Source organism: Oreochromis aureus, unplaced genomic scaffold (assembly GCF_013358895.1).
Source record: "Oreochromis aureus strain Israel breed Guangdong unplaced genomic scaffold, ZZ_aureus HiC_scaffold_32, whole genome shotgun sequence".
Lineage (NCBI taxonomy): Eukaryota > Metazoa > Chordata > Actinopteri > Cichliformes > Cichlidae > Oreochromis > Oreochromis aureus.
The window spans coordinates 307,927-326,195 of record NW_024108868.1 but is presented as its reverse complement, the minus strand read 5'-3'; the positions used below and the strand labels follow the sequence as shown (position 1 = coordinate 326,195).

The following is an 18,269-nucleotide window of genomic DNA, read 5'->3' as shown; positions in this document are numbered from 1 at the left end:
AAAAAGTATTTATAATTAATATAATAAGGTATTTTTTGCCATTTTTAATTGAGTCATCTCTCCATGACTGCGGTTTTCTCAGTGATCCTCCCAAAGCCCAGAATCTTCATGAGTCATGCTGGTAAAGTTGAGCGGAGAAGCAACGTCAGCATCACTTGTTCAATATCACCTCAAAGCCAACAGCTTCTACAAGGAGAATTTACTCTGAAGCAGATTTCAGGCTCATTCAATCAGACAAAACCATCAACTACCAACTCTGCTACATTCAAGATCCTCCAAGTAGATTTTGACAAGGATGGATTGTACCAGTGTGAATATTCACACGGCTCCAGCATCTCCACAAGTGACTCTGTCAACATCTCTGTTACTGGTAATAAAATTTACTATTGTTTATATTCAGTGTTGGGTAAGTTACTTTAAAAAAGTAATTAATTACTAATTACTTAGTCAATATTGTATTTAAAATACTTATCTAATTACTGTATCAGAAAAGTAACTTAATTACCAAATAAGTAATTTAACTGAATACTTCTTAAAATCCTTATAAAGCTTGAGTGGAAAAACGATAGAAATTAAACTCTCTAAATAATAAATACATTATTTTTTTTAAGACGGAGACTCTACAGTACGCAGCGGTAGCATGTCTTCCACAATGTAGCCTGCAATCATTTTTTAAGCTCACCTTCAGACGCTTTCTGTGCTACTGAAGTAAAATCAAGTTTTGCCTGCTTAGCAGGAGTTGCCGCGGTGTTATCCATGGATGATGAACAAGGATCACTCAGGAGTGTTCGTCTATGCTCTTGTGTCAGGCGCTTCAGTAGATTACTCGCGCTATTAACAGCGGCCGATAGTTTTTTTCTCCCCAGGACATAGCTTACATATTACTGTAATATTCTTGTCTGCTTGTTTCAGAAAAGTGAAGAGTATGTCCATTTCATAAAACAGCCACTCGCTTCAGCCGAGTCCGACATCTTCCACTTTAGAATACGACTGTGCAGCAAACTGGTGCGAAATGACGTGCAGCTGCACTACAGCGATGTTAAAGCGGCAGAGTTTACTTCTACGTTTAGAAGATAAATTATTGAAATTAAATAATGCTATTCAGCGAGTTTAATTATTTTACAATGTAACGCAAGTACATTGTAAGTAACTGTAATTAAAATACCTAAAAATGAACAGTAATTAGTTACTCTACTTTTTCAGTGGAAAAGTAATTTAATTACAGTGACGCGTTACTTAGTAACGCATTACACCCAACACTGTTTATATTACAGTGATAAAGTGACGGGAAAATACTGTTGTTACTCGTAACACCCACTACAGGTTATTAGCATGATATCACATCTATTAACATAAGAACTAAAGTCTTTATTTCAATAGTTTATCAATTAATAACAGCAACACTCAAAGGTCACTCCTAAGTCACCTCTTACAGGTTATGAACCAAAATCAAAACACACACTAAGGCTACGTTCACACTGCAGGTCTTAATGCTCAATTCCGATTTTTTGATCAAATCTGATTTTTTTGTCTGTTTGTTCACACTACAAATAAAATGCGACAGCAAACGCGCTCTAGTGTGAACCCTCATCCGCAAAAGAAGACGTCGCACACAACGTGCTCTGTTTAGACCCAGAGCAAACAATATTGTTTGACTGATGGCCCTTAATATAAAGACTTCGGACTTTACGTTTCCCAATTTTTGCTTTAAGTTATTTTGCTATTTACATAATAATGTAGATAACCTAATAATTATCCTTATTGCTGTTTTAGAGAGGAGCGGTGCTTCAAAGGATAGTTGCAGACTTCTGTCAGAATCTGCAGATTATACAGTACAAATAAAATGTTCACGTTGTCTTCCCAACAGTTTCACTAACATCTACACTGGATGGCCAGGAAGCGTTCGCGATGTCTTCTCGGGCGCTTCTCCGGCGCTGATAATTGCCGTCTGTCTTGTGTCAGTGGCGTAAAAAGCGAATTTAATGCGACATGACCGTTCAAACAGCAGTCGCTTTCTAAAACATCGGATATGTATCGGTTCAGTACCACATACGAAAGTGACCCAGATCGGATTTGAAAATATCGGATTTGTGCCGTTCAGACTGTCATACCATGATCGGATATGGGTCGCATAGGGGCAAAAAAATCGGATTTCATGCACTTTCGCCTGCAGTGTGAACGTAGCCTTAGTGAATAAACATCTTTAACGTTTTGTCTGCAAAAGCTGAAAATACCCATATTCACAAGTTTTGCTTTTGTGTCTGACTGGGATCTCACCTGAATGAACTTTAATAGATAATTGCTAAGGAGAAGTGTTACACTTCCCTAGGTCTAAATAAAACAATATGCAAAACAAAAGGCCCGTCTAGCTGCTTGACAAAAAAAGGTCAATAAAAACATACAAAAGTGGCATTAACTGCATAACCCCAGTGTCTATAACAGTCAAACCTCTGGTGCCAGTGTATGGGGTACACCAAGCTTACCTGTCCAGCCTCCCACCAACACACTCTGTTTTACATACACAGAAGCCTTCAAAAAAAAGTTCCTCAAGAGTCAGAAGCCGCTCAGCTGGCCAGGGAGCTGCTCTTTTGTAATGATCCCTGGCGAGTAATTGGCCTACTGTGCTCAGACCAGCCAATAGACACATGCCAATTATCTTTGAATTGGCCAGTAGGTGGAGGCTTGAAACCTGAAAGATAAGAGCAGCAGAAAAACAAAGCAGCGTATCTTGGAATGTAACACCCCCACCCATTAAGATCCAATCTTAGGGTTTGGCAACATGTCTAAGTAACACAGGAGAGTGCGTCTGCTACAATGTTCTCCGAACCTTTTTTGTGATGGATTTCGAGAACATAATTCTGAATAATCAGTGACCAATGCATAAGTCACTGGTTGTGATTACACATCCTAGACAGGAACACCAAAGGGTTGTGATCCATGAAAACTTGAACTGGATTCGGACTTGACTCTATATAAACTTTTCAGTGGTAGAATACCTGAGCTGATGTTTATCAAACTTGCGAGAGAATTAACTCACAGGATGGTCAATGCCCTGGTTATCCTCCTGGAGAAGCACTGCTCCTGCCCCAACTGCATCTATTTCCAGTTTGAATGGTAAAGAGAAGTTAGGAGCAGACAAAATGAGGGTGCAACAAAGTATGCCCTTAAGGCTTTCAAAAGCTTGTTGGCACCCATCAGACCAAACGAAAGGCTTTGAGGGACTGGTTAAGTCAGTGAAAGGGGCAGCAACAGAAGAGAAAAATTTAAGAAAAATATTGGCTGAGCTTGAATTTAATGACAGCGTGTTTCAAAATTTGGGCCACTTGGACCACTGTGAGGCATCCACTCTTCACAACAGTTAAGAGTTGTTAAGAGTGGATGTAACCAACAGTCTGTAACAAACTGTGAACTGATGAGACCAACTGCTGAACTTTTGAGACAGGAAAGTTGTCCCAGACTGATAAAAGATTCAAGGTGATCTAGAGTCCTGGCTCTTCTTTGTAATATTTTTCTTTGTTTGTTTGTTTTTGTAATGCATCAGTTGTTTTTAATTGGTGAAAGCTCTGGACTGCAGACAGGCCAAGTTTACCACCTCTATGAAGGCTCTATGAAGACATGCTGTTATGGGAGATGACACTCTCTTTTTCCTTCAGCGCCACCTCCATCCATTCATCCATTTTCTTCCGCTTATCCGGGGCCGGGTCGTGGGGGCAGCAGCCCAAGCAGAGAAGCCCAGACCTCCCTCTCCCCAGCCACCTCTTTCAGCTTATCCGGGGGAACACCAAGGCGTTCCCAGGCCAGCCGCGAGATATCTGCGATCTGGTTCTTTTGGTCACTGCCCTCAGCTCGTGACCATAGCTGAGGGTAGGGACGTAGATTGGCCGGTAAATTGAGAGCTTCGCTTTTTACACTCTGCTCTCTCTTCACCACAACAGACCGGTACAGCGTCCGCATCACTACGGCCGCCGCACCAATCCGTCTGTCGATCTCCCGCTCCCTTCTGCTGTCACTCGTGAACAAGACCCCGAGATACTTAAACTCCTTTCAGTGTGTGCAGTTGGAGGAATGCCACCTGCACACACTGAAAATAAAATGTCTTCATATAACATCAAAGCAGTGGAATAGAGTTTGGGTTTTTTCTGCCACCAGCTGGTGCCTGTTTTATTTACTACAGCTTCTTTATTTGTTCTTTCTTTTGTTCTCAGTGTACCTGCAGCAGTCCAGGATCTCTGTGACATCTCCAGATGTAGGAATGGTCAGGGTTCCTGACGGTGCAGAGATCATCAAGGGTTACAGCTTCAGCCTCACCTGCACAAATAATGAACACTATCCTGGAGGAGTTTTCAATCTCATCTTCTATGGCTCCAATATGAAAAACACCAAACTCACCAAGCCATCTGTCAACAACTCAGCCTCCTTTAGTTTCCCTGTAGCTGACTTTGAACATGATGGCAGCTACAGCTGTGTGTATGAGATAACTCTGTCAGGAGGGACATTTACTTCTCCTAAAGATTGGCTTTATGTTTCTGTGATATGTAAGTACATGACAGAACTCAACATTTGTACATCATATAACTGTAACTACACAACTGAAATAACAAAAACTGTTTGACTATCAAAAGATTTCCAAATCTAAATGTACTGTAGGTAGTTCATTAGTGGCTGCTGTTCAGTCTGATGATGATGCAATGTGGTCATCATATTGGTCAGATGGAGCCACACCTCCTAAACCATGTGCTTCTGACGTTTCTAAGTGTGATGTAGGAAGTTTGTGGGAGGAGAGACTTTTACTTGCCATTCCCTGGGAGCCCATTGTTTCATAATCTGTTCATGTTAACATAGACGGTTTATGGTTTATGTTTTGAGGTAGTTAAAACAATTGACACAATTGATATCCTGATGGTGACTGATCTCTTTCCACAGATTCAAGAACTCCAGTCCTGAGATATGCTTTCCTGCCACTAATTCTGCTTTTGGAGAACATTGCCCTTCATTTCTACTATAAGGTACATCAGAGTAAATAAAAGCATATATGAAACAGAGTAGTAGCTGAGAAGTGTAGGAACAGTAACATGGATTGTGTCCCGTCTCTCCAGGTCATCAAAAAGCAGAAATCAGACAAAAAGGAGAACGATGAGACGGATGTTTCCAGAGCTGAAGAAGTGGAGGCCGAGGAGGAAGCAGTCCAAGAAATAGAATAGAATAGAAACACATACAAGTCTAAATTTTTGTTGGAATTTAGATTAAAATGGTTTAAATCTTGTTTAATTGTGTTTATAATTTAAATGTCTGACACATTACTGCAGCAATTTTTTTAACCTGCCTTTACTGTCCAGTATAAACTCTTAATAGCATGACTGTGACTTAAGTTTGAAAATAATCCTTCATCCTCTCCAGTCCTCACTTTCTTACATCTTCCTCCATCTCTGCCAGCGAAGTTTTCACACATTCGTTTTTTACCCCAAAAGGTTGATTCTGTTCAAAAATTTGATGGTAAAATTTCTCACCCGTTCCTTGAGCAGCTGGTGCTCTGCCTTCTGAAGGAGAAATTATGTCCTTATGGGCTAAACACTGGATTAGCCAATTCAGATTGAGGAGATTCAGATTTTCGGAAAACAAACAGTTTTTCTGAAGGCTGGCTGGATCATGGGGGCCCCAGCGTTAACTGATGTGGGCTGGGAATCAGTCTCAGGCTTAGGCATATAGAGTACCCGGCGGCGGGATGCCGCTTCCTCCGGGAGGAGGGAGCAGGTGTCATAGGCAGCAGAAGCTCCGTTGGTCCAGATTAACTGGTGTGGCAAATTAACTGGTTACGGTCAAACAGATGTGGGGTATTGTCTCTCTGCTATTGGCAATCCAGCAAATAAACACTGCATATTTCATTTGTGAGGTTAATTTAAACACAGTCCATAGTCTTATTGCTCTTTATCAATAAAATATTAAAAACTGTGGCGAGTTTATCTGGTGATATTCTCATGCACGAGGCGACTGCGAAAATGGCAAACTAATAAACATCACCACGGCAATGCTGTTCACAAGGTGCCAAGAGTCACTGATCTGGAGAATCTTTACTGTCTCATCATTCTGCTATCATTATCATTTTATTACTCCGATTTCAGCGTTGTCACCTCACAACTAAAGCGGGCAGTTTACTTTGTGTGCACTCAGATTGAGTCAAGTCAACTGGTGCCCCCGGTGGCAAAGTGGCTGCTCTATCACTGTTTTAATTCCCATTTCATCCACAATACATTTGTAACTTTCAATGTTTTCCATTCTTGCATTTTGTAAATAAACCATAAACTAAATGAAATGTCATTGTGTATTTATTTTTGGCCTACATCAGCAAGAAATGCCAAATTATATACACAAAGTTCTAGAAATCACCATTCCTATTGTTCATGATGATTTTAATATTTTTTCCTGTAAAAAAGAAAGACATGTTGAACAAATATTGCACATTAATATTTGACTAGTGTTACCACTGTGCAGCATCTCTTCTGAATCTGAAAGTGAGGAGACCGGCTGCTGGATTTTTGGAGAGGAATGTTGTCCCATTTTTGTCTGATCTCGGATTCAAACTGCTCAAAAACTACTACTCAAAGTAGGAGAGACATGATCAGATGATGTCATATTCTTGTTAGAACATGAATTCATTGCTTGTTTGCAGCAATCTCTTGTTAATCAACAGCTGGAGTAGGAAAGTTTCAATTGATTTGAAAACGTGATGCTCAGCCTTGCACACCCTTGCCAGAAAACTCGAACAGTTTTATTTGTTGTTATCTATCGTCCACCTGGGCTTTACTCAAAGTTTTTGATTTCTCAGACTTTTTTTCTGATCTAGTGCTCAGCTCAGATAAAATAATTATTTGGGTGATTTTAACATCCATGTAGATGCTCAAAATGACAGCCTCAACACAACATTTAATCTATTATGAGGACTCAACAGGCTTCTTAAACTGTAAAAGAACCCAGCCACCACTTTAATCACACTCTAGATGTTGTTCTTCTGATATATGGCATCGAAAATGAATGAATTTAACAGTATCTCCTGAAAATGCATTTTTGTCTGATCATTTCCTGATACCATTTAAATTTATAATAATTGGTTACACAAAATCGCTTTCATCACAATAGATGTCTTTCTGAAAGCACTGTAAACAAGTTTAAGGATACATTTCATCCAATGTTATCTTCTACACCTTGTGCCAAGACAGAGCAGAGCAGCTACCTTGTTATCTTGTTAATAATTACCTACTATGTACAACTGTGAATACTGTAGGAGATACTGTAGCTGCTCTGAAAAAGAAGGCCTCAAATTAGAAGTCCTTGACTTCCTGGTATAAGTGTCAAATGGGCATCTTAAAGTAGATAACTCATAAGCTGGAGAGGAAATGGCATCTCACTAATCTAGAAGATCATCTTTTAGCCTAGAAAACAAGTTTGATGCTTTATAAGAAGCTAGAACATCTTATCATTCATCACCAAATAAAACCACACAGTGTTTTGCTGACTTGGTCCAGTGTTTCCAGTAGGTTCATCGGTGAGATTCGGTGTCTCAGATCTGCACAGTCCAGTTACTTTGTTGCCCAGCTGAGATTCTCTCTTTTCGCTATAAATCCCAGCATTCTGCTGCCTCTGATGGTGGTTTTTCTTTATTTTTAGGGGATACTGTATAGGTTTCTCCTTTCAAGGGGTTCCTACATGGCATCCTCCCAGACCTAGAGAAAGCCTGGCAGCCCTGTTTAAGATGGACAACAGCAAAAGATCTACTCTTTAATAATATCACAATATTACTCTATTTCATAGGCTGAAATAAAATATCAAAATAACTAATAACCAGAAATATACACAGCCTTTTTAACTTCATTAAGTTGTTAGTTGAGTAAAGGAAAAAGCTCTGTCCTCAACATAAAAAGACTTTAATTATACATTTGGCTTTCTGTTTAAAGTTTGTTCCAAAAGAAGTACTTCCACTAATGCATGAGTAGGATTGCAAAATTTGATCAGACATTTGATAAGACTGGTTTTGGATATTTTTTTCTTCTTAAGGTGTCACCAACAAACACGACTGAGGCAGGAAAAAACTGTCAGTGGTTAAAACCTCTGAGGTTAGAGAGTGAAACGTGTACTTCCTCTTCATGTGCTTTACCCCCATAGCTCGTTATTTTTCATGCAAATCCAGCTGTGAGCCATTGGGTTTCTTTGAATTAGTCTTGGTAAACAGTGAAAAGCATTTTCTAGTCGGAAAATATGTCTTTATATGACTGTTTTTACATGGATATATTAATATTGTCACTGTGAGCTATTTTGCCTTTAGCTTTAAACTACTTTTAAACACTGAGTTGTCCTTATGACAATGTGCCAAGTTTATCTCAGTGTAAACAAGGGGTGATCATAAAACTCAAACCTGCCTGACTTAGAGTTGTCTGAACTCCTTTTCAACATGTGATGACAAAATTAGGACACAAGATAATTCGAACATTTAAGGATTTATTAAAGTAAGTAAAATAATGTTCAAGGAGAGAATGTGGGTAGATTTTGGTAAGTATTGAGCATTGGCAGCCAACATGCTGGATAGCACTGAGAGACTGGCTGATACACTTGGGAGAAATCTGTGACAGAGGAGAAGAAAGAAAAGATGGAAACACTGATATCCCTAAGCTGTCAGTAACACATAAACAGACAGAACAATCTGAGCCAGAGCTTTTAAACAGGAGATAAGTGGCATTTTATTGTAGTCATTTTGCAACAGTGTGGCAGAAATATCAAGTAGAAGATCTAGTGTTTTAATCAGTGAAACTGTGGTTTGACAGCATGCAACATCCCATCTGCTCGAGACTGCAGATGGAATAAATACCTGCAGCCTTCAGACGTCTGTGGAGAACTGCAAATATCAAGACGCAAACTTCACTTTAGCTCTCTAACTGTTGTGGATTACAGAACTGGCAAGAACACTAATTTTCTTAGTCTTAATTTATTTCATTTGGCTGACCGCAAGATGAAATATTAATTAATTAAAACATGTACAAAAAAATATAAACTTTTTCAAAAAATTCTCACATGTAATACAGACACCAAACTAAACTTTATTCTTTAATTTGCTTTGTGCTTGTTTAGATAGAAGGTCACATGACACTCCACACTCTGCTGTTGTTTATACAAATCTAAAATTATTATATTTTAATGATAAATTTGAATTATAGTTGCAAAGTTAATTCTTACTTTTCTCTGCTGAAGCAATAGATATCTTGCTATATTGATGCAGACTCAGTTGACTGTGTTGTACTTTGTAAGCTTTTACTTTAAACATATACCAGGAAGGAGGAGGTGTTTCAAAGGGAAGAACACAAGGAAGTATTTGGGTAGACCACAGAATGAACTTTTCTGTCACCAGTGACTGATTTAACAAAGAACATGTTTTATTTCTCAGACATGCGGACACTGTCACGGACCCGGTTCCGGGGACTCGGGGTCCGTGAACAGTGTGGACCTTTATTATTATTATCATTATCATTATTGTTATTATTGGATGTATGTTTGCGGCACTGTGCTCTTGTGTTCCATGCTGGTGTGTGTTCGTGTGTGTGTCTACGGGTGTGGCTGGAGGATGAAGGACAGCCACCTGCAGGCCTGATGGGTGTGGTCCTGCCGGCTGCTGGGCACGCCTATGTTCCCACACACCTGCTTCTGATCAGGCTCGTCGGGGGAGCTACATAACAGAGCGATGGGGCTTCCTCTGGCGCAGGATCGTTGAGTTAGACTCCATGTCAGTGTCTCAAGTACTGTTTAGTGTATGCCTGCTGAGTTGGTGTCATAACGGCTGCGTCTGCTGTTTTATCCTCAGGAGAGTGGAACACGGGACTGCAGGACGCACGGGGTGTGCGTAGGCACAGAAGCAGAGAGCACGAAATACCAGCACTTGGGAGAAGGCACAACACAGGAGTTGAGGGAGCACTCTGGAGAATTATTGTGTGGTGTACATTTACCCCCACTGTAAATAAATGCACTGCTCATTCCACTAAGTCCAGCGTTTGGGTCCTATCTCCATCATTCCCCACCGTGACAGACACAACAGAGAAACTTCTTCTATTTGGCCATCGGTGAGATGAATTGTATTTGATTTAAGTATTTTCTTTCTTTGTCAGAGTACTCTGATAATCAGTGTTCAGTTTAAGTTCCTTGATGATTTTTCCTGCTATTTACTGTATCGAAATTAGAGAACAAGAAAAACTTGATTTCAGCATAATGAGTTATATTTTCTTTACTACAGTCTTCTATCTGTCTACATCTGCACCTGCTGAAGGTTAGTCATGTATTATCAGTTTCACATACAAATGTTTACTGCAAATAGTATTCACATATTGTAAAAGGTATCATATAAATGAACAGAATATCACTATTGAAGAGAAAATGAACGTACTACTACCCACTACTTGATCTCACTGAGAATAACAGAAAGGGAACTTGAGCTATGTGTGAACCCCTTAATGGCTAGTGTATCATATTTGATATGTACTTTTGTGAGTTTTTCATTGATTTTTTTTTTTCTGTCCTCTCCAGAAAATCTGAATAAATTTCCCAGTTTAATTTGAATCCGTAAATTGAAAAGTAAAATACAGTTTATAGGTGAAAAAGAAAAAAGGTTAAACACTAAATTTTCAGAAAAAAAGATTTTTTTGTGACAAAGTTTTCATGTTTCAGGGTTTAAATAATAAATAAGTATAACTTGCATGTTAAACCAAGCCTTTGTTTATGTGAGAACAAAGATGATGCAGTGATAACATGAAATTACATTAAATTTATTTATTTCTTCTGTTCATTTTGTTTTTCTTATGATACATTTTGGGTTTTTTTATTATTATATTATTTTTATTTATTATTTTGTTTTCATTTATTTATTTTCTAACTATTTTGCAAGAAAAGTCTCTAAATGGGTGATTTAGCTATTCTTATTTCTGTTAATGATAACAGACAATAATGATTTGGGGCATCAAAAAAAACATTCAAAAGTCACGCCCTTCCCTACTGATGTGTGAATTTGGGTGGGATGTATGTGTGTGTTCAGGATAGTGACATGTTGTGGAAAGAAACTGCTCCTGAGTCCATTTCTCCTGGTTTGGATTGACGTAGGAAGGCCAGAAGGCAGCAGATGAAATGCTGGAGAGTTGGAGTCTCTCAGCAGGATGTGTAGATGTCTGTGACACCAGAGAGGGGGCAACCAATGATATTTTTCACTGTGTTTGCCAGTCGCTTCAGCTCAGCCTGGATGCAGTGTGCAATCACACTGTGATGCAGTATATTAGGATGCTCTCAATGGCTGAACGGTCACCAGCAGTTTCTCTGAGATGTTTTTCCTTCTAAATTTTTATTTAATTAATTAATTCCAATTTTAATTAATTATTGACATGTTTTTATTTAATTAATTAATTCCAATTTTAATTAATTATTGACATGTTTTTATTTAATTAATTAATTCCAATTTTAATTAATTATTGACATGTTTAATGAATTATTTAATGGTGTATTTAATTCATTCATTTTGTCACTTCTTGCCCTCCATAAGTTCTGAGTTCATTCTTGCTATGCCTTTGAGTTTCCTTGTGATCCCTATTTAGTTTCTTTTCCCTGTGATCCCAGTTTAGTTTCTTTGTATTTGTCCTCTGTGTCCCTCTTTCTGTTGGTGTGTGTCCTTGTGTCCTGTTTCCCTCTTCTTTTACATGTTCCTTTCCTTGTGTTTGTCTCCCCTATCTCTCCACTCCATGTCCCTTGCTCCCTTTTGTCCTTGTTCTGGGTCCTAGTCATGTCTTCGTGTTTCGTCTCCTAATTCTGTTCCCATGCCTGTTTCTCCCCTGGTCTCAGAGTCAAGTCTGTGTCTTAGTATGAGTGTTTCCTGTTTTATTTTGACAGTCTCTCTTCCCATATTCAGTGTGTTCTGTTTTTCTTTCTCCTGTCTCTTCATGCCTAATTCGTCCCAGCTGTGTTCTCCCTCTATTTCCACTTCCCTCATCACCAGTGTTGGGCAAGTTACTTTGAAATAGTAATTCAATTATAGTTACTAGTTACTTCTTCAAAAAAGTAACTGAGTTAGTAACTGAGTTACAATATTCTAAAAGTAATTAATTACTTGGAAAAGTAACTATTGCGTTACTTAAAAAAAAAACAAAGAACGTTTAACCCTCTGGCGTCCAGGGTATAATTGGCCATTTTTTTTACTACTCTTGATTTTGCCTCCACATTTTACCTTTAAAAACTATTTACTTTGCCTTGTTTGGTATCATTCTTTTTAGCGCAACCTCACGTGCCTGAATTTACAGTTATGTTCTCATTTTGTCATACTGTATAACCAGAATTGATCTAAAATCAGACAAAAAACATAAAATCACAGTAGAAAAAGTTATATTTTTATTGTAACAACCATAAACATGTTTAATGAATCATTTTTCATAACTTCAAAGGCAAATATTAATTGTCAATTTTAAAATCCTATGCACAAGTTTTGCAAACAACAAAGTTATTTGCATCCATTTACCTTTTACCCTTTTTTTAAATAACCATTTCAAACTATTTAAAGAACAATCAGCTGTTCTTCAATAAGATGCCACACAAATTATTTGTGCCACTCCAAAAAAATAATTTCTGTCCACTATAAAGGAGAACATCACAGCCTGATACCTGCAGGTCTGACAGCAGCAGGTGTATCACTCCTGTTTCTACCTGGAGACAGCAGTCGCCTCATTGTTCTGACACACAACACAAAACTATCCACAACACTACACACTAACTACACAAGACAGCACATTAACTACACACTCCAAACATGCTAAACGTCACAAATCTCACATCTCAAAACTCGCTCTCTCTCTTTTCCTGCTCTCTCTCTTTCTCTCTCTTTCTCTCTCTCTCCCTCTCTCTCTCTCTTTCTCTCTCTCTCCCTCTCTCTCTCTCTTTCTCTCGCCCTCACTCCTAAAACTTTTTTCTTTTGTTTTTTGCTCATAAGCAGAGAGTGCTTGCTAGCGCTAACGCATGGCGAAACTATTGAGGAAAAAAAACGCCCGGCGATATATTGTTTATCATGACTCTGGTTTACGTGGCCTATCAACACAATTTAAAACTGGCACCTTGTTGCTTTGTCTTGAAGTGGTCATGTGATTGACTTACCACGACTACTTTATTCTTCCTCAGTCAAACAGCAGCACTCATGCGATTGTTTTGCCTCCTTAGCTCCAGGTGTTGTGCTAGACAGTGATCGTGATTACCGTCCGCGGGAGCGCGCAGCTGCTTAAAGCTGTGGCCAGATTACTTACAGCTACTTCCGTGCAACTGATATAAGATGCGGTAAGCTGAACACAGCTTCAACCGTCTGTTTGTTGAAAAATAGTAACGGACCGCGTTTCCTTGTTAGTAACTGTAACGCCGTTGTAACGATAGGAATAGTAATTAGTTAGATTACTCGTTACTGAAAAAAGTAACGCCGTTAGTAACGCCGTTACTTGTAACGCCGTTATTCCCATCACTGCTCATCACCCTCATGTGTGTATATTGTGCTTGTTTCCCTGTTTTCATTGTCAGATTAACCCTCCTGGTGTCTCCTTGTGTCACCTTCTCATGCTTTTCCTAGTTTTTCAGGTTTCATGTATTTAAGTTTTATGTTAGCTTTTGTATTGTTAGTTTCCTCTTTTGAACTGTTTGTCACCTGCCACAACAAAGGCTTGCTTTCTGTTAAGTTCAGTTCCACCGCTCATTTGTCTGCATTTGGGTCCGCACACCACAACCTCTACACAGTCTTATTTGTGTTTGATTTTTATATGGAAGTTGATGCTAAGAGTCAGTTTTGAGCCACTGTTTCCTGTTACATTCACTACAATATATGTCTTTCATAGATGGCATAAAAGATGAACACATCCACTGTGTTGTCACCCACAGGCTTTGGACTTGACATTTCCAAGTTTCAACTTTAGCATTTTGCAACAACCACATTGGCTTTTTTTATTTGTTTTGACTTCCTTTGGAGCCCCCCCCAAAAGGAGTGGTTATTAGAGGAACTGCAACTGTCTTTGCAACTTTCATGTTGGCTTCATTTGTAACACACCCAGATCTACTTCTCTATCAGGATTTTATCTTGCTCTGCTGTTGGACTCAGACATGGGCTTGCTTAACTATCAGGGCATAAATTGGTTTTACACAAAAGTTTGCTTCATACTCAGAAGTTAAATTAAGTAATTATTAGGCCATCTCAAAAGCCCAATACAGATATTTTGGATATAATAGTGTAATAATCATTTGTTCACAATCAGTGGCTCCTTTACAGCATTATTGCTTCTTTTACTTTGAGTAATAATAAACTAAGAAACGCGCTGTGTAATCCGTTCTTTCTTTTGTTAGATGCTCAGATAAGATTAATGGACCCTGATAAATCTGGGTCCACTCAGTGTTATGGGAGAGTTGAAATCTATCACAACAACAGCTGGGGAACAGTTAGTCATGCTAAACATTAAAAGAACATGAAATATTTGCATTTTATGTTTTCTGTTCAGGAATCAGATTAGGTGGGTCCCAGTCAATTCTTTGCTCCGGAAGAGTTGAAATCTATCACAAGAACAGCTGGGGAACAGTCTGTGACCACAGCTGGGACTTAAATGATGCTGAGGTGGTCTGCAGACAGTTAGACTGTGGACCGGCACTGGAGGCCACTCAGTCAGCTCACTTTGGTGAAGGAACAGGACAAATCTGGCTTGATGACGTGTCCTGTTCAGGACGTGAAAGTTCTCTAACTGAATGTCAGCACGGAGGATTTGGGACACATAACCGTACTCACAGTAGGGATGCTGGTGTCATCTGTTCAGGTGAGATACATTCAGGATCATCCAGAAAATGTGGAATGCGGTTAAATGACGTTTTTTTTTAACAAGTCATTGATCTGTTTGTTTGTTTGTTTTTATTATTATCAGTGTGTGGTTTGTGGTGAAATTTGGCTCATACAATAACAGCACTATGGAATTTACAGTAATAACATGTTTCACAATGACTTAAAGTGTAATACAAGAAGAAATATGTCCATTGTTCATCAAACTATATCTTCAGGTGGCTATCCCTAAAAGACTACAGTACTGTGTTTGAGTAAATGTCATGTAATTGAAACTTGTGCACAAATGTCTCTAAGATTTTTAAGTAGTTGGCATCTTCAAAAAGGAATAAAAAATGAAAAAACATTTAAAATATAATGTGTGTTATATTTAAAATAAAGGAATTTGTTTTCTGTGTTTAGGTGCATCCATCAGATTAGCTGGTTCTGGGTCCACTCAGTGCTCTGGAAGAGTTGAAATGTACTATCAAAAAAAGATGGGGAACAGTCTGTGATGATGGCTGGGACTTAAATGATGCTGAGGTGGTCTGCAGGCAGTTAGACTGTGGGATGGCACTGAGTGCTCTTCAGTCAGCTCACTTTGGTGAAGGAAAAGGAGACATCTGGCTTGATAATGTGGCCTGTTCAGGGAATGAAAGTTCTCTAATTGAGTGTCAGCACAGAGGATTTCGGATGCACAACTGTAAGCATCATGAGGATGCTGGCGTCATCTGTTCAGGTAAGATGCTTGTTATCTCATACACAGGGTTCAGTAACAAAGTGGTCCATACAGCTGTAATCCAGAGAGACTGTTTATATATTTCATAGTCCTTTTGCCTTCTCCTTGGTCTGTTTGAGCGCTCGTGTTGTCCTAGTGTTTGTTAATTTTGTTTTCTCTTTTGAATTTTTGCAACAGCAAGTCTTACTTTTTGGTATTTGTTGTCCTTCTGTGTCTTGAATTCTGTGTCACGAAACTACGTGACTACGTGTGTTCTGTTAGGAATCAGATTAGCTGGGTCCCAGTCAGCTCTGTGCTCTGGAAGAGTTTAAATCTATCACAAGAACAGCTGGGGAACAGTCTGTGATGATGGCTGGGAGATAAATGATGCTGAGGTGGCCTGCAGAGAGTTAGACTGTGGAACAGCCCTGAAGGCCACTCGAACTTATTTTGGTAAAGGAACAGACAGGATCTGGCCTGATGATGTGTCCTGTTCAGGAAACGAGAAATCTCTTACCGAGTGTAATCACAGAGGATTTGGGATACAGAACTGCACACAACAAATGGATGTTCAGGTGAGATACTTTTAGAATCCATTTCAAATTCTCTTTTTTTTCTTCAAATTACTTCATTATCAAATGGTTTTTTTTTTTGGAAGGGGGGGGGGTTGTCAATGTGTGTTTTGTGCTGAAATTCAGGGTAAGCAAGGGACATGAGGTCATACAGTATTGGGGTAAAAACATGTTCCCCAGTGCTGCTGTAATCCAAAGAGGAATATGTCTATTGTTCATCATAGTTTCAAACTGCCAGTTGCTTTGCCTACAAACCACAGTGGGACCACTCGTTGCTCTGGAAGAGTTGAAATCTACTATCAAAAAAGTTGGGGAACAGTTTGTGATGATGGCTGGGACTTAAATGATGCTGAGGTGGTCTGCAGACAGTTAGACTGTGGAACAGCCCTGAATGCCACTAAGTCAGCTCATCCTGGTGAAGGAAGTGAGCCAATCTGGCTTCATGATGTGTCCTGTTCAGGAAGTGAGAGATCTCTGACTGAGTGTCAGCACAGAGCTGTAAAAAGGAGCTGTACACACCATAACAATGCTGGTGTCATCTGTTCAGGTATAATTATTCACAGAATATTGGGGTTATTTTAATCTCTGCATCTCTTTCCTTTCTCTTTATGGTGGTAAAAGTATGTACACAGGAGACATGTAATTAATGAAAAACTGACTATACAGATTCCACAGATTCAATAATTCCAGTCCTGAGATATGTTTTCCTGCCACTGATTCTGCTTTTGGAAAACATTGCCCTTCATTTCTACTATAAGGTACATCAGAGTAAATAACTGCATGTAATAAACTGAGTAGTGGCTGAGAAGTGTAGGAACAGTAACATGGATTGTGTCCTGTCTCTCCAGGTCATCAAAAAGCAGAAATCAGACAAAAAGGAGAACGATGAGACGGATGTTTCCAGAGCTGAAGAAGTGGAGGCCGAGGAGGAAGCAGTCCAAGAAATAGAATAAAATATTACACACACACAGAGATGCCTTCAGAAAGAAATTTTGCTTTGTGGGGGAAAAAAAGTTGCACCTCAATCAGATGCTTTTAGCAGCCATCAACAAGTTCATGATAATATTCTGGTTGGATATTTGAACACTCTTCTTGGCATAATTGGTAGTCTAACTTTAAACAGATCCACTACAGTAGTGCAACCCCTCTGCTGTATTTAATGTCCAGTAGAAACTCTTAATAGCATTAAATTATAATTTTTCCACCAGCTTTCGTAAACCTCTTTACACATTAAAATCTAAAAACATGAAGTTATTATTTTAAAAACATTTTAAAAAAAGTCAGTTTGACCATTCAGACATTTTACACCGCAAATCACAAAACTGTTTCCACTAAACATTTCCTCATTCGTCCATTTTAATCAAATCTAATAAACAGTAACTTTCAATGTTTTCTGTTTTTGCGCCTTGCAAATAAACCTTTAAACCCAAATGAAAAGGTATGCATTTAGTTTTTGGCCTACATCAGTAAGAAATGCCAAATTATATACACAAAGTTCTAGAAATCACCACTCCTATTGTTCATGATTTTAATATTTTTTTCCATGAAAAATATGTCTTGAACAAATGTAATATATATTAATATTTGACTAGTGTTGTAACATCACATCCTGTTAGCATAGTCTGCCTGTGTCTTTTCTCTGGAAATGAACATTTTAAGCAATCATAGGTAATTCATCAGATTAGAGATTAGATTTGATAAAACTTTATTAATCCCTCACGTGGGTTCCACCGGGAAATTCTGTTTCCAGTAGCACAGCACTGACAGAATTTGCAAAAGAATGTAAGCAGAAATAGACATATACTATATATGTACATATATAAATACAGAGACATATATAAATACAGATAAATAGCAATAGGAATACCAGAGAATTGCACATTCCAACTATTTTGAGTCTATTGCACCGTTGAATATAGAAAACTGTTGCACAGTGAAAAGGGCACTACAGATTAGTTGTTCCCGCCCTTATTTGTCCCCGTTTCCCTCCCTCTCCCCTCCAGCTGCTTGAGAGAGTTGTTAGTTAGGCTACTAGTGATGGGATTTCCGGTTCTTTATAGAGAACCGGCTCTTTCGGCTCCGAACTGGCCCTTCCGGCTCCGAACCGGCTCTTCAGGTTGTTTTGTTGTTTTAATTA

General features: G+C 38.8%; 1 protein-coding gene and 3 long non-coding RNA genes across 4 annotated transcripts in view; all 4 read left to right on the top strand.

Annotated features, from left to right (window-relative positions):
• The window catches only part of LOC120436897 (deleted in malignant brain tumors 1 protein-like), a 28,237-nt gene extending 27,317 nt beyond the window's left edge, over nt 1–920 (top strand). The window contains exons 7-8 of the mRNA XM_039607731.1: nt 83–406; nt 913–920. Of these exons, the coding sequence (XP_039463665.1) occupies nt 83–406; nt 913–920 (332 nt within the window). The remainder of the gene's footprint in view (nt 1–82; nt 407–912) is intronic.
• An 8,528-nt stretch (nt 921–9,448) lies between these two features.
• On the top strand, nt 9,449–10,687 carry LOC120436891. Its single transcript, XR_005610645.1, has 3 exons — nt 9,449–9,766; nt 9,845–10,100; nt 10,271–10,687. It is a non-coding gene; the product is annotated as an uncharacterized LOC120436891 (long non-coding RNA).
• Nucleotides 10,688–14,556: 3,869 nt separating this feature from the next.
• LOC120436890 lies at nt 14,557–16,142 on the top strand. Its single transcript, XR_005610644.1, has 3 exons — nt 14,557–14,843; nt 15,266–15,581; nt 15,843–16,142. It is a non-coding gene; the product is annotated as an uncharacterized LOC120436890 (long non-coding RNA).
• An 18-nt stretch (nt 16,143–16,160) lies between these two features.
• On the top strand, nt 16,161–17,549 carry LOC120436888. Its single transcript, XR_005610642.1, has 3 exons — nt 16,161–16,679; nt 16,799–16,890; nt 16,981–17,549. It is a non-coding gene; the product is annotated as an uncharacterized LOC120436888 (long non-coding RNA).
• The last annotated feature ends 720 nt before the right edge of the window (nt 17,550–18,269 follow it).